The 14,556-nt window shown below is 42.4% G+C and overlaps 1 protein-coding gene across 1 annotated transcript; it reads left to right on the forward strand.

The window, feature by feature from the left end:
* Nucleotides 1-1,352: 1,352 nt before the first annotated feature.
* LOC306944448 (p53 apoptosis effector related to PMP-22-like) lies at nt 1,353-9,317 on the forward strand (the record flags this gene model as incomplete). Its single annotated transcript, XM_079532989.1, has 3 exons — nt 1,353-1,563; nt 8,360-8,503; nt 9,082-9,317. The coding sequence occupies 3 exons, from the start codon at nt 1,353-1,355 to the stop codon at nt 9,315-9,317; spliced, it is 591 nt and encodes a 196-aa protein (XP_079389115.1).
* Between the last annotated feature and the right edge of the window lie 5,239 nt (nt 9,318-14,556).

Raw genomic sequence — 14,556 nt, forward strand, 5'->3', positions numbered from 1 at the left:
GTTATAAGCCCAATATGCATGCATCCCATGTGATCAGCACATCTGCCTATATGAATAGAGTAGGCACTGATGCTAGACAATGGGATAACATGGGGATAACACAATGGGATGTGTGCCGATATTAATGTGGAGAAGTGTTTCTCCTGTGACTGTGATATTCGGTGAGCCTTCGTGTCATATAATGGGGAAACCTTAATTTTGCTCACCTTTGGGGTACATTTCCAGATATGGAATGGGGAATGGGTATAGAGGTCCTGAGTACCACCCCTGTACTGTGTCTGGCACAGCCTGGTTGAATGACAGAGCACAATAGCCATCTAGCATTTCAAAACCACACATTTGTTTAATGCTAACCTTCATGCCATGATGCAGTTTCCTTGTGAATAATGTCATATTCCCATCCTCAAATAACACCTTTCTTTCTTCTTCTCATTTGCATTAAAATTGTCCAAAAATTGGGCAAGGAATTGACTATTTCAATCATGAAACAACATATAATATTGTAAGTGTTTAGTGCCTAAAGTGGCTGCCATAATTAGTGTTATTGAGTTTAGGCAATGATGATCTTTCTTTATCTGGTGAACGGAGAAGAGAAATATGAGCCAAATACCAGGAGAAAAGGCAGGGCTTGTGAAGCACAGTGAGTGAGGGCCAGAAGTTTTTGCTGTGGTTTTCTACAGTTGCTGACAGAACATCTGCAAAGGTGGGGAGAAAGTCAGATAGACTTGAGAGCATCTGTGGGTTTAATGTAGGGGTATCATGCAGAGTCATGTAACCAAATGAAAGTTAAAAGAAGGCTCATGTGTACTGAAGACCTGACAGGCAGAGTTGTGAGGATGCCCCTAGCCAACACACAGCACTGCATATTTTAGGACAGAAACGTTTGGATTAGGCATGGTGATACACCCTGATGTTAGAGGTGTCCATCCAGGCGGTTTGGGGGTTTCATGGCTGTTGTGGCTTTTTCCCTGTGACAGAGCTGTCACGAACAAGGGCACAGGGCTACACCACGACCATGACCAGGAAGTGGAGTTTGACGCGGGAGGATAGCAGCTAGTAAGGAGTTAAAGTGTGGGACAGGAACATAACTGGACATTTACTTGGCACAGATGGAGTAGGGTCAGGGTGAGGAGCAGGACCCAGCCCCGCACTCTCCATTCCGCCAGCCCCACAGGTTGCCGCTGCCACGCTCACTCCCAGGAATGTGGGTGGGACTCCCTCCTCCCAGCGTGCTTTAAAGCTCAGTTCCGACAGCCAGCCAGCCAGACTCTGCTTGGAGGAGCGTCCTTGCAGCACCCACCCTTCCCTCCCCGAGCAGCTCGGGCTCACAGGTGCCCCAACAGCCCGGCGGGATGGTGGCGTGCAGCCTCGCTTGCTGGCGGTGCCGTTGGCTCCTGCCCCTGCTGCTGGGCCTGGCCATCATCATGGGTATCATCGCACTGGCAGGCCGGGGCTGGCTGGAGTCTGAGTCGGAGCCCTACGTGCACCAAGCGTCTCTGTGGGAGAGCTGCACGCGGGGCGAGCAGGACCTCAACTGGAACTGTGAATCTCTCATGGACTATGGTAAGCAGGGAGCCCGCCTGTCCCTCTGGGACCCTGTCCTTTGGTGGCTGCAGCTCAGGGGAGATAAGGCTGGAAACATTTGTCCAGCACGCACTGGCAAAGCGAAGGCTGTCAGCCCTTCTGTGGTGGTGTAGCTGCTGCCTGGGATGGGGTTTTCCAAGACAGAACTGGTGCTATTTCAGGGCCTTAATGAACAAAGAGACAGGACCTCAGACTGCTTTAGGCATCTTTCCTATCAGGAGTAAGGAACAAGGCTTGCTTTTTATTTTCTTTTATAACTGAAGTAAGAGAGCCAATTGGCCACAAGTCTGCTTTCAGCAGTTCTCTGTGTGTTGCAGAGCAGGCAGCCTCACACTACAGCACGCAGATCTCTCGCTGACCCACTGCAGGAGAGTTCGCACTGGGCTTCCCTGCACCTAGGCAACAGCAAAGCTGCCCCCTTGCTAGGGGAAGGAGACCCTTAACCATAAAGAATGCCTCCCGACCTGCAGCTTGGATTTGCAAATGGAAAACATGCAGCTTCCTGTATATATCTCCCTATTGCACTAAGTCATAAATCAGGGAGTAACTGTGCCTTGGCTTTATCTCACTTCACTTCTTTATATCTGGCATTACCAGTGTAATATTCTTACCACATAGTCCCAGTTTGTCTTTCTCAGGGACATTCTGTTTTCATCTTCTTTTCTAGCTGTGGTCTGTTTTGCATCTGCTTTTCTCACAGACAGAATGTTTCGGGACAAACAGACACGCCCTATAGTCCTGGATGAGGGTACTTTGGGGACCGCATCTGGAAGCTGGAAGGGACGGTTCCAGCCTGTACATGGGCGGCAGGGAGGCTTCCTCCCAGCACTGTGCTTGCCATTGCAACTCAGTGAAATCTGGAATGTTTTGCAAAAGCATTGCTATCATTTACCAGCCTGGTGGTTGCTGTAAGCCTTACTCTAAGCGGCAGAAATCTCGTTGTTCCACTACCCAGAGCCAAAAAACTAGCACAGGAGAGTGGGTAAAATCTACTTTGCATGAAGTGTCTGTGCAGTAGAGCTGCTGAGGTCTGCTTTCTCCTGCATTGTCCCTGCCTCTCATCTATGAGTGATGAAGGGTGTGTGCCTTGTTTCAGCCTTGTGTCTTCTAGGGCAAGAGTGACTTTATGAAATTTTCAACCGTTCTGTCAAAGGAGAATGGTATCCCTGACTGCTTATTTAACCTTAAACAAGGCTCATTCAAATCCTTGGCTTAGACTGATTAACTTGGCTTTGCCTCTTCTCTCGCTTTGAGGAAATCAGAGCCACTGTCTGCTTAATGTCTATTTGCATCCAGAGACAGGATGTAAAATATGAGTTTGGGTTTGATTTGTTTTCATTTTTCTATGCTAATGCAATTAGACTCCAAGTAGGTGAGGGCATTTGCAAAGGAAGGAATGCCTAGCAGGCCTTCACAACACTGCTGCAGGAAAGTAAATTAATTGAGGTGCACAACTTGTGTTTTGCATATGATAACTACTCCAGACTAACCATCTTGTTCCTCCAGATGAAAACAAAATTTCAGAGTGCTCCCCATTAGTAGAAAGCCGCATTAGACATCTTCTTAATTGAGCTGTGGCATATATGCTGGGAGAGGGAGAGAAAAAGCAGTTTGATCACTTACTTAAAATAGGAAAGAGGGGAAGGAACAGACTAACAAAGTTTTGCAAATAAGAATGTCTCCTACACTGAACTGCTTCTTAGTGAACATTTTACAGTCCCCATAAGATAGAAAAAATAAAAAGGGAAAAATAAGAGTAGAATATCCTTCAGTAGGGAGGTGAAGAATGGATTTTGATTTGATATCTCTACTGGTTTGCACCTGGCAAGTACCTGCCTGGCAGTATCTGTGTATTTATTAACATGTTGCAACACAGAGCTGCCATACTTCATAATGTATGACTCAAAATGACTTTGTTTGGCCCAGTGCAGTATAAAACTGGTGACTGTGTTTGAAACATATCAGTAAGCCATCAGATATGAGGAAGATTGTTTGCAGCGTGGTTGCATGGGGAGGGCGATTACCTTTGTCTAAACAATGATGACCCTATATGTTTAGGGGCAGCGTTAGTGGTCGACAGCATCTTCCAAGACCTCAACGTGTGCTCCCAGTGACTTTAGTTTGAGTCCTCACAGTGAGGGATGGGTGTGTACATGTGCAGTAAAAGTGGTTAACTCCTTCTTACGTTCCTAACAGCTGGTTGGTATTCATTAAGTACACAATAGCTGACTTAGAAAAATGGAGGCATTCATCTGCATCCTCAGTAAGTGCCGAAAAAAAAAAAAAAAAAAAAAAAAAAAAAAAAAAAAGAGGTGGGACTTTGCCTCTATGAATCATGTTTCCTTGCTGCTGTGCCACTGTGCCCATGGCTCAAAGAACTGGACTTCGATACCACAGGTCGTTAGTGGAACTGTGTGCATGTGCCGCCTTCACCAAGGGGCCAGGTAAATAAAGGAGGAACATTACAGGTACGTTCACCATGCCCTCGCCTCTGTTCAAGCATAGCTTAGTCTGATTTATGGTGGCAGGATGTGTCCTAGCAAACAAATGAGCAGGGTGAAGGCACTCAGAGGACACTAACAGAGAAGCAGCAGTCGGCATGGCTAGCTACACCCAGCAGACGAGTCTTGAAACTCCCCAGCAGCAGGACAGACTTGTCTCCTGCCAGCGAGCAGGCACACCTTTACTGCAAGCAGCAGCAAGGCAATGAAGGCTGGAAACAAACAGGATTTTGCCTCTCCTGACTTTAGTCAAAGGGCTGCAACCAGATTTTCATTTAGCATTTTGCTAGTATAGCAATTGGTATTTCCAGACTGCTAAAACCAAGGGAGAGCTGGGATACCTAGTGTTAATTCCTAGCAGGCTCTTCAGACAGTCCCTCAGTTCTGGGCTGCCCTGGGCTTGTGATGGGCGTGCACATACTTTTCCCTCACTGGTTATGGCGTCATGGAAATTTGAATGTTATGAAAGCAAGAAAATATTGCTGGCAGTGCTCTCTTGCTGGCAGTCCGCTACTCCTTTGTTTTGTCAACAAAGACATATTTTCTGGACTTCCCATGTTATGAGCTTTCAACACCAAAGAAAAATTGCCACTGTCATTTATATACAGAAAACTGTTACAACTAAAGCGTAAAACTCTGTCTCAACTAAGCATGTCATAGTAAAAACTTCTACCTGAAGATTCCAGTTATCCACAAGCTGATAAACCAGCTTCCAATTTGGTAAATAAGTGAACCAAGATGAGAAGGGTTTGTTACTTCATATCCTGCAGTGCTTTATCTTCCTACTAGACTATTTTCTCGGTCCTTTTATTCATTTCTGCAGGGAAATCTCAATGTAAATGTCCTGTAGAGCTCCCATTTCTTCCCAACTGACGCTGAGCCAAATAAAATCAGGAAGTACAGCTAAAACTGAGACTTCCGTGTTTGTATGTCATTATGTTTTCTTTTTAATTTCATCCTATTAATGATGCTCACCATTAACTTCAAGTAGTCCTGAACCATCCTAGTTATTTGCATGCTAACATTTGCAGCTTAGTTCTTTTGCATAGTCGTTATTAATTAAGCTGTATAATAAAACTCTTAATCTTTTCCATCAACTATAGCTCTCGTATAGGCTTTTTTTCTTCTTCCCAACCCCCTCCCCCCCCCCAAAAAAAAAAGTTCTTTAAATACTTCACTGCTGCTTGGATGCAAAGAACACTTCTTTGAGTAGTTACCTGGGTAACAGAAATACCTCAAACTGCTTGCATTACTGATCTCCCATTCTTCTGACTCTATTTATACAGCCCCAAATTACTTTGTTTGTATTGTTGTTTGATTTCATAGACAGATGTCATATTTATACCTGTTTTGAGTTAGAAATTGTATTAAATAAAGGAACCAGAGATTTTTTTATTTCTATGGCATATATAAATTCTGGCTATCTCTCTTGTGGTTACAAAGTTCTCTGAGCACAAGCCATCCAAATGTTGGGGCTGATCTGACCTTCTCAGACTGTCAGCAGATCTGTCCCACAATTAAGGCAGAGACACAATATCTACCTCTGCCCCTGGAAGTTGGGTGCCACAGGTGAAGAACTGAAGCAGAGGCTCAGCAGCTTTTTGGAGGACGCAGAGCCAGAAAGCCTATCTTAACCGGCATGGGGATGATGGGGTTAACGTTTTTGAGATTTCCCTTCCACTGTATATAGCCACATGTTCCTGCTCTTCCTGGAATTCCCTTCAATGCTAATATGGTGGGCTGGCTGTTCTGCAGCTGTTATCTTGTCGTGCCCTGAGCAGATCAGTCCGTCACAGGGGCCAGCACCAAAGGCTCATCTTATCAGGCCTTATCAGTATTATCAGTGCTGATAAGTGCTGCAGGAGCAGATAACCCAGTGGAAGGGGGAAAGGTATGTGCTTGCCAACACTGAATTTTGTTGCATGTGAGCACAAAAACTACTGTACATGTTCCAATGATGGTACTCGCTGCTGCTCTGTTCCTGAAGATCTGAAAAAAGCTGGGTTTGAGAATAATGGTCCTGATATCTCCTGTAGCTATGTGGGTTATCACTTTCATACTGCCAGAGACAAGCAAATAAGTCACTGTGAGTGAGGCCAGGGCTGATGTATCTCAAAGCTTGTTATACTTGTAAACTAAGCACACAGAGCCTGAAAAGAGCAGATAGCACCGGGGGCTTTACAGCCTGTATCTCTTGCAGTCCTGTTTGTGCTGCAGCAAACATGAAGGCATCCAACTTGCTGGCAGTTTTAGGTTTGCAATCGAACCTGCATGAGACAGATGCCAAGCCTGGCTCTCTGCACTGTGCCAGCATACATAGTGCATCTGTAGGGGAAAGCACTTTGATAACTAAGAGTTCCTGGTTGCCCTTGTTATTGTTTTTCTCCTATTAGAGGAGATATCAATAAATAGCATTCCTAGTTTTAGTTTGAATTACTTTTCCTGAGCTGGCTGTGTGTAGTGGCTAAATATTCCTTTACATTCCTTATCCCTAAATAAATCCTTTGTGGAGATGATACCCAGTACCTGAATTAGGCATGTCAGATAATATTTTGAAGGAAAAGCTGTTACAGGACCACTGACACCACTGTCATCTCCAAAGGCCAGTGGGGTGTCCTCCCTCCCTCCTCCCCCTGCGGCACTCTCCTGGGGAATGGAGACAAAACACGCAGGACTGGCTGCAGGAGGCTGGCAAGAACTGGTTTGAAAAGATTTTACTGTCTTAAGTAGCTCCAAGAAAAGCCTTTTGTTTACCCTTTCCATTCCAGCTTGACTTCATTCAGGAGGAGGTGGCGGCTGAGGGTTTGAGGCTGAAAACTCTCTGGTAGGGAGCGGCTGTGTTTCACTTCTGATTTTTGAATGGGGGGGCAAGAGAAAAAAATTAGACTGGTCTCATGAAAACAGCTGTAAAATAATGCTTTGCTTTCAAATAGGAAATTGCTGTATGGAATAGAGGTATCTGTGATAGTTTTACTGTATTCTCTGCCTTAAATTACTATTTTTTTTTATGTAACAGCAGATCAAGTGGGCTAATTGGATTGGGCTAAGGCGAAGGACTTCAGCTCTTCAGGAAAAAGTTCTCTCTTTTTTTTTATTTAATCTTTTTCAGGGAAATGACTTAAATTACAGAGGTTATGTGAAAAACAATGTTTCTCCAGAACCATTTCAGTCATACCGGAACAGACAACTCTGATGAAAGGGAGATTTTTTTGTAAAATACTCTGGCCTAAATCTCACTGTTCCCTTTATTCCTATGTTAAAGGGATTTCAGGATCTGACCCTACCTATGTCTGAATGTGTGGAAGTCAGAACCTATGTTATGTGGACTTGGAAAGGGAGCTGTGGTGACAGCTCAGTGGAACCCAAGGACTGAGGTGGATATGATTACCCCTGTGGGCAGGTGTCCTGCCTCTAGGGCAGGAAACACCTGTGTATTTTGGCATTCACACTCAAACTCCTGGCACATTTTTAAAGAAAATGAGCTCTGCCACAGTGGGAACCTTTCACAAGCCTGCATCACTGTGAAATTTAAATCTCTGGCTGTTTCCCAAGGACTCTGTGCAGTGCTCAGCCCCACCAAATCTCAAAGTAATGATTCAGAGGACTCTTTCACTGTACCTCTGACTGCACTACCTCTCCACCCATGATATTTTACCTATTACTAAGTCGTTTTGGCTGTGAATAGATATTTATCTTCAAGAGCATTCTCCTTGTTGTCGTGTCTCAGCTCAACTACTCCACGTCTGTTTTTGGTCATGCTAATGTTAATTCACATACAGTGTTCTTGTCATAAGCAAGCAGACAGGAAGCTGTATGGTGACAACATTATTGTTTCCCAGCAATTCTCTCTACTGTTGTACTATCATCTGCTCTCATACTTTCCTGTGCATGGAAGTGGTTTTCTAAATTTGCATGTCAAAATGGAGTGATGATGATAAAGCACATTCTGACAGGTTGTGTGCACTTTCTGCTCAGAGATCTATAGATCTCCCACACATACTGAGTTTGGAGGTGTTATTGCCACTACCACGCTATGCTATGTCTCTCTTTTCAGCAGGACAAATTAGCAGGCAGAGTGTTCAATGCTGCTTCTCTGATGATCATGTCTCTCTGCAGCTGTGCACTTTGGAGACATTCAATGTTGCTTTGACATAAAGTATGCATTTTACAGTAAAGCATTTCAACAAAGAATGACTAAAAGGAACAGAAGACCCGCAGTGACCTACAGCTGAGTGCACTGCTGCCTGTGACACCTTTCTTCTTTTCTTTTCAAGGATGGGGGAGAGCAGCAGCTGCTACATACCTCGTTGGCTTTGTGATCCTGGTCATCTGTTTTGCCCTCGCAGTCATCGCATTCTCAATTGAAATACTGCGCTTCAACTTTGTGAGAGGAATTGGAGGCTTGCTATTTGTTGTTGGTAAGGCTGGGTGCAAAGATAAGGTTGCATTAGATGTAAAACAGGCATGAGCAGAAAAACATGCTAGATGGAGCCTTCCTTGTGAAATAATCTGTCTTTGGTTTATGACTCATTTTCATGGAAAATGAGATATTTAACCTGTGCCCTGAGTGTAATCAACGAGTTCCCAAAAACAGTGCATGGGGGCAACCAACAACTTTGACCCTGCAAGTCACATATTAAGGCTTCGAAGCCGGCAGCCCCAGGCCTTCCATTTTCCCAAGGGAGGGAGGAGCTGTGGGTATGGTAGAAGCAGGAGGTGACTGCCCCATCAGGACAGACACCTGGCTGTGGGATAGGGCTGTTCTGGGCACACGTGAGTACCTCAGTGAGGCAGCAGTGCCAGCTGCAGCTGCCACTAGGCAGCTGGGACCTGCCCAGACCAGGAATCATGCACTGCTGCAAGAATGAGACCGGAGCTAATCCTTACGTATGTGAGGGGGCAATGCAGTTATCTCAAGATATCTTTTTTTAGTGGGGAACGTAACAACAGCATTCACTGTCATTTACTCTTGGCATTCTTTGCTTTCTTTCTTTAGCTGCATTCCAAATCATAGGGCTGGTCATCTATCCAGTGAAATTCACAGAAGAAATTCCACTGATGGGAGCTAATATGTTCAGCTGGGCCTACGGTTTTGGTTGGGCCAGCACTGTTGTTGTGATAGGTTGTGCTTTCTTCTTCTGCTGCCTCCCCAACTGGGAAGATGAAGTCCTGGGAAACATCAAGCCGACATACTACTACTCCTCCCCAGATAGAGCACCATACTTAAATTGAAAAATTAAATCCAACAGCAATCAACTGTCAAAGCAATAGAAGAGCACCTTTGCTGCAAATGTTGGTGCAATTATGAGAGACTGAAAAAAAAAAAAAAAACAACTCAAAACCTTACCTTATTTTTTCAGTATATTTCTTACAAGCACTGGTTAAAAAAAATAAATTAAAAAACATTGGCATCCGTAAGCAAATAACTTTTACCTAAAGTATTATTTACATATTCTCATGTCAGTTCTGTTTTGGTGGTTTACTTACTCCTTTCCCTCCCAACTGAGTCATCCTTATTTTATTCAAATATATCCTTACAAATAAAGATGTAGCTTTTCAAGCTGGAAAGGAGGAGAGATTTTAAACAACCCACAGGGGGGACCTGCAAGTTATTTTATTTTTTTCACCTGTGACAAAATGGCTTTAAATAGAATTAGGAAAAAATAAAATCCTTCCAAAGAAAGCTTTTTCTTCTGCCAAAAATCGGTCCAAAGGAAGGAACTTTGCTGAGTCTTTTACAGTCATATGCTGCCTAAGAATCACTTCTTGTTCCTGTTACTGGACTATTGTTGACTATTAAAAGTATGAACTGAGGGGAAAATAAAATTTATTTTTTCCACCATCTGTTGCAGTTAAATAGAGCCAGTGTGTATAGTGGTGGCTAACATACTGGAGTTTTTGTGGCCACTGCAAGACATACTACAAAGATATATGTAATTAAATATACATTGTCACAGAGAGAACAAATAAATCTTCAGATGTTAAACTGTGTGCATTATTACGTGGTATTTGGGAGATTCTTGTTTAAAAAACACTTTTCAGTAGAAACATATACTGTTCTTTATGCCTGCCCTTTTAAAACTGCAATTTTAATTATCAGACATGGCTTGGAAGGAAATCTTAGCATGTGCTGTTGAAAACCTCCAGAAGTTTCTAAAATTGACTGAGGGGCCTGGGGACTTATAAACCTGGGAATGCTTTGCGAGTCGCTAGAGATAACTGATATAAATAGAAAAGCAGGCTGCGAGCAATATCTGTATGAAAACTTTATACAGACACGTTTTGGGGAGTAACCTGCTGCACTCCCAGCTTGTCTTTTTGGAGCCAGTGACTCCAAGTAAATTTTCCAGTGAGACAGAGCCATGGCTGCATCTGCCATGGACTGGCAGCAGCTTATGGCATAATTAATTGAGATCTGTCATCTGTCAGGGCTTTCCTAGGCTGGGGAAGGCAGCAGTTCCTCTGCCAGCTGTGTGGGCAGAGATATGTTTCTGAGAAGGCTGTAGGTGCGGTGGAAGGTAAATGCAATGTTACAAGGCTGCTTTCCCCTTATTGTGACCCCAGTACTTCAAAGAGAATGTATGGGTATATGTATTCATACACACATACAAAATAGAACTTATGAAGTACTAATCAGCATCCTGTAAAACTAAGGCGTTTAGAACTAAGCTTTTTCTATGCTCTGTATGTCTTGGTATTATACTTTGTTTAATATTCCACTTCATAACATTTTTCTGATTTCATAACTCCGCATTTTGTATGTGTGTATGTCTTAAGGTCCCCTGCAGGCCTGTATTTTATAATTTCACGGAGCATAAATATCTCCAGGCTTTAGAACTATGTTAAATGCTCAGTCATGCATGGCACATAGAATCAACAGTGTTTGCAATTCCTGCTGAACAAGACAACCTGTAAGAAACGTGTCTTTTTGTTTCCTCCAACCTCCCCTCCCCCTGCTCTTTCTGTAAATACAGGAGGGGTATACTGGATAGATGTCTGTGTTACAAATAATAATAATAGCACCTTTCCAGTAAATCCAAAACACTGAAGAGAATCTCGGGCCTGGAAAGTCCTCGCACAGCTGAAGCTGAGGAGAAAATGACATAAGGAAATGGACGCCCTAATGAGAAGGACAATTATATGGGAATAGGGCTTAGCATAATCTCAGCCTTTTGCATTTTTTTTTTTTTTTTAAGCATTAAAAAAAAAGCACAAGTGTAAAATAAAGTTGGTTCTGAATATAGTGGGTGGAAGCATAAGCAGCACGCTGTGCAATTTAGATGTAACTAAAGTGATACTAATGTATGTGACATTCCTTTCAACTGTTGTGGCTTAATTAAAACTGTTTTAATATACAGGTGTAAAAACTCAGTGTTGTATCTATTTCATGAATTCATCTCATGAACTCAAGAAAACAGCCATTCTTTTTCTCTCTTAGTGTGAGCTACAAAACATATGAACCGTTGGCTTTGAAAGACTGTATCTATCTAGGAGGCAACAATAACATTTTCCAGTCAAATAAGCTTGAGTATGCTCTGCAAAATGCATGTGTGCTTTCATCAGACACACCTGGCATAGAGAACTCTTGGCTAAGCCAAAAGCTTCAGGAGGAACACCAAATGTTTAAGCATGTTATGGTGCAAAAGGGAACAAAATAAAAACCACATGTGGTCAGCTTGTCCTTTGTAACCAAAACTGACAAATAATTTTGTACATTGATCTAGCACAGTCAGTAAGAAGACAAAGATGAAATACTCACATAGCACCTTTAGTGGAAAGCTGCATCTCTCTTGTGACTAAAAACCTTCTCATTTTTAACCTCACATTATGCATGGCGCATAAGTAGCTCTGTACTACACATACTGAGCACAAAGAACTTTCCGTCTGTCTTTATACAGATTGCAAACCCAGTGCTGGCCACTAGTTCATCAAACCAGCCTGGGGCTTCTCATCTCTAGAAAAACAGGCTCACCATCCTCCCAGTACTTTAGCTGCTCTTTTCCTTATATATCTTAATTTTAAAGCACATCTACTCACTTTGGATTCTAGCTACTTCCCATCTCCAATCTATAACATCTCTTAGTTTTACAGACCCAATTTGGCAAAATACTTGCTTTCCTACTTCAAATTATTCCAAATAGAGTAAAAAAACTAGCTTATACAGTACCCATTATTTAACACAAAGAAGACTTTTACCCTTGCTTACCTACTAGTCTGTAGTCTATAAAAGTGGGGGGGGAAAAAAAAAATAATAATAACAAAAAACACACACACACACCCCAAACACTAACTCTCAGGCTGCAGTCTGTCCTTCCAGCCCAACACACACAACTCTACTCAGGGGAGTGAAGAACACTCAACAGTTCATGTGATTGGCTGCAAGAGAAGGTCAACTCAACTCCGTGAGTTGATGGGAACAATTAAATCTCATGGATAGGGGAAACACCTGCCACACCTCACTGAGATTTTGTATTTTGAGTTGATATAACAGGTGAGCTATCTTTTAGGCAATTACTTGATGAGATGGGATTCTTGAGAAATATTCACCTAGCATTTACTTCTCACAAAAAAAAAAAAAAAAAAAAAAAAAAAAAGGGGAGGGTGGGGGGTGAAGGGAAAAAAAAAAGAATTAAAAAGAGTTGCTGAGAACATGATACATTTATAAATTAATGATGAACCAAGCACAGATGTACATCAGTGGAAACCACCATGCTTTAGAATGTTCACAGGCAAAAGAGCTGAGTCTTCGTGCTACAGCACAGAGCAGTAGAGGTTGCTGGCAGTAAGGAATGGTAATCTGAAAATATGGGATTTTCAGTGCCAGTGGGTGAGTTGGTGTAGATTTTGAAATGAAACTGTAAGCTGATACAACTAGAATGAAGCACAATCAAATATGATTCCCAAAGGCAGGGATTTCTGGCTGAGATTCCTATAACAAGTACGTGTGCGGGTATAATGAAATCTGGGTTCAGTTCACCTGGGATGTGCCAGCATCACAGCACAGGTGCAGCAGTCACTTGTGTAGATTTGATGGACCAAGGACACATGGACTTAGCTATGCATGTGCAGCAATACATTCCCTGTGCAGGTCTGCAGCAGTGCAGTAAGCAGCACTTGTATGCAATTTGCTGGTATCCAAAGCTGTGTGCCTAGGTGCTTCTGGCTATGGAGCTCCACATCCAGAAATTTCAGGGAAAAAAAACAATGCCTTCAAATTTTTCTTGTATACAATTATATTTAAATGTCTTAGGAATTGTCAAAATAATAAAAAGATTCTTTTTTTACAATTATTTTTCAATAGCTAAATTTCATAAGGCTGAATTTGTAATAAACATTGTAGTGGAAAAAATGCAGGAGTGTCTAGGGCTCTATAATATAAATAATATAAATGCAAATAATATAAATAAATGATAAAGTATGATAAGAAATATGCATTATCTGACATAAATAATGAATGTTAACTTCTCCATGGACAATATTTCTCATGCGTATGTCTTTTCAGGATTGGATAATATTTACCAGAAGGATTGGTATGACTGTTGCCTTTTATTTATTTATGGCAATGAGGCCAACGCATACCATTTTCCATAACACTCTTTGAGAATATGGAAATGTCTTGTAAGTATTGAAAATTGCAGAGCATTGGGTGTGTACATTGGAAATCAGAGTTCCCGGAGACACAGACAGCTGAGAGAGCTCAGACAGGTTCAAGATGAGATCTCACATGGGAAACTGTGAACCCAAGAGCTTGAGCCTGTTCATGCCTGGAGCAGCTGAACATGCGGATTAAAATAACTATAACAAGCAAAGACAGCGTGCAAATATGAAAATGCTGATAGCAGACTGGAGTTTTCTTTTCAGCCTGCTTCCCAAGGACACTCCATATCAAGTACTTGAAAATGAAAGTCATTTCTAGGTAACATTTTGTTTTCAGTAAAACCCCACTTTTGACTAAAAATTTCAAAGTGGAAATTCACAGCTGAAACTCTTCAAAGTATGTTTGGTATGCATGTCTTATCTGTGGGGCTGAGTACTTACAGAAATAGCTGGTGCTGTTCCCTATTGCCCCATAAGGCACAGTAGATGAAGCCATTTCTTTGTCAGAGAAATGTAAGTAGCAAGGGAGTGGCGTTTGGGAATTACCTGTATGAGGCTGGTTTTACTTCTAAGGCAGCTGACCTGTATGATCTGTAAGGAGTTACAGTTATGATCTACTATGTTGGGACAGCTATTTAGGTATGCCGCAGGGAAGCTGTGGTCCCCCAAAGCAATCACTTAAGTAAAATTATTAATGTAAAAAAGCTGACTCCTGACAGCCACACTAAGAATCTGCAGATCTCCACACATGGTTATAAATCTTTAGGACCTGACTGTAGCTGTGTGGTTGTTTTACATGGCATCATTGATTACAACTGGTGATGTGGGAGGAAAGCCATGCTCATCTAACCTCTACAGAGCATTGGTAGGAAGT

Source organism: Tetrao urogallus, assembly GCF_951394365.1.
Source record: "Tetrao urogallus genome assembly, chromosome: 2".
Classification (NCBI taxonomy): domain Eukaryota; kingdom Metazoa; phylum Chordata; class Aves; order Galliformes; family Phasianidae; genus Tetrao; species Tetrao urogallus.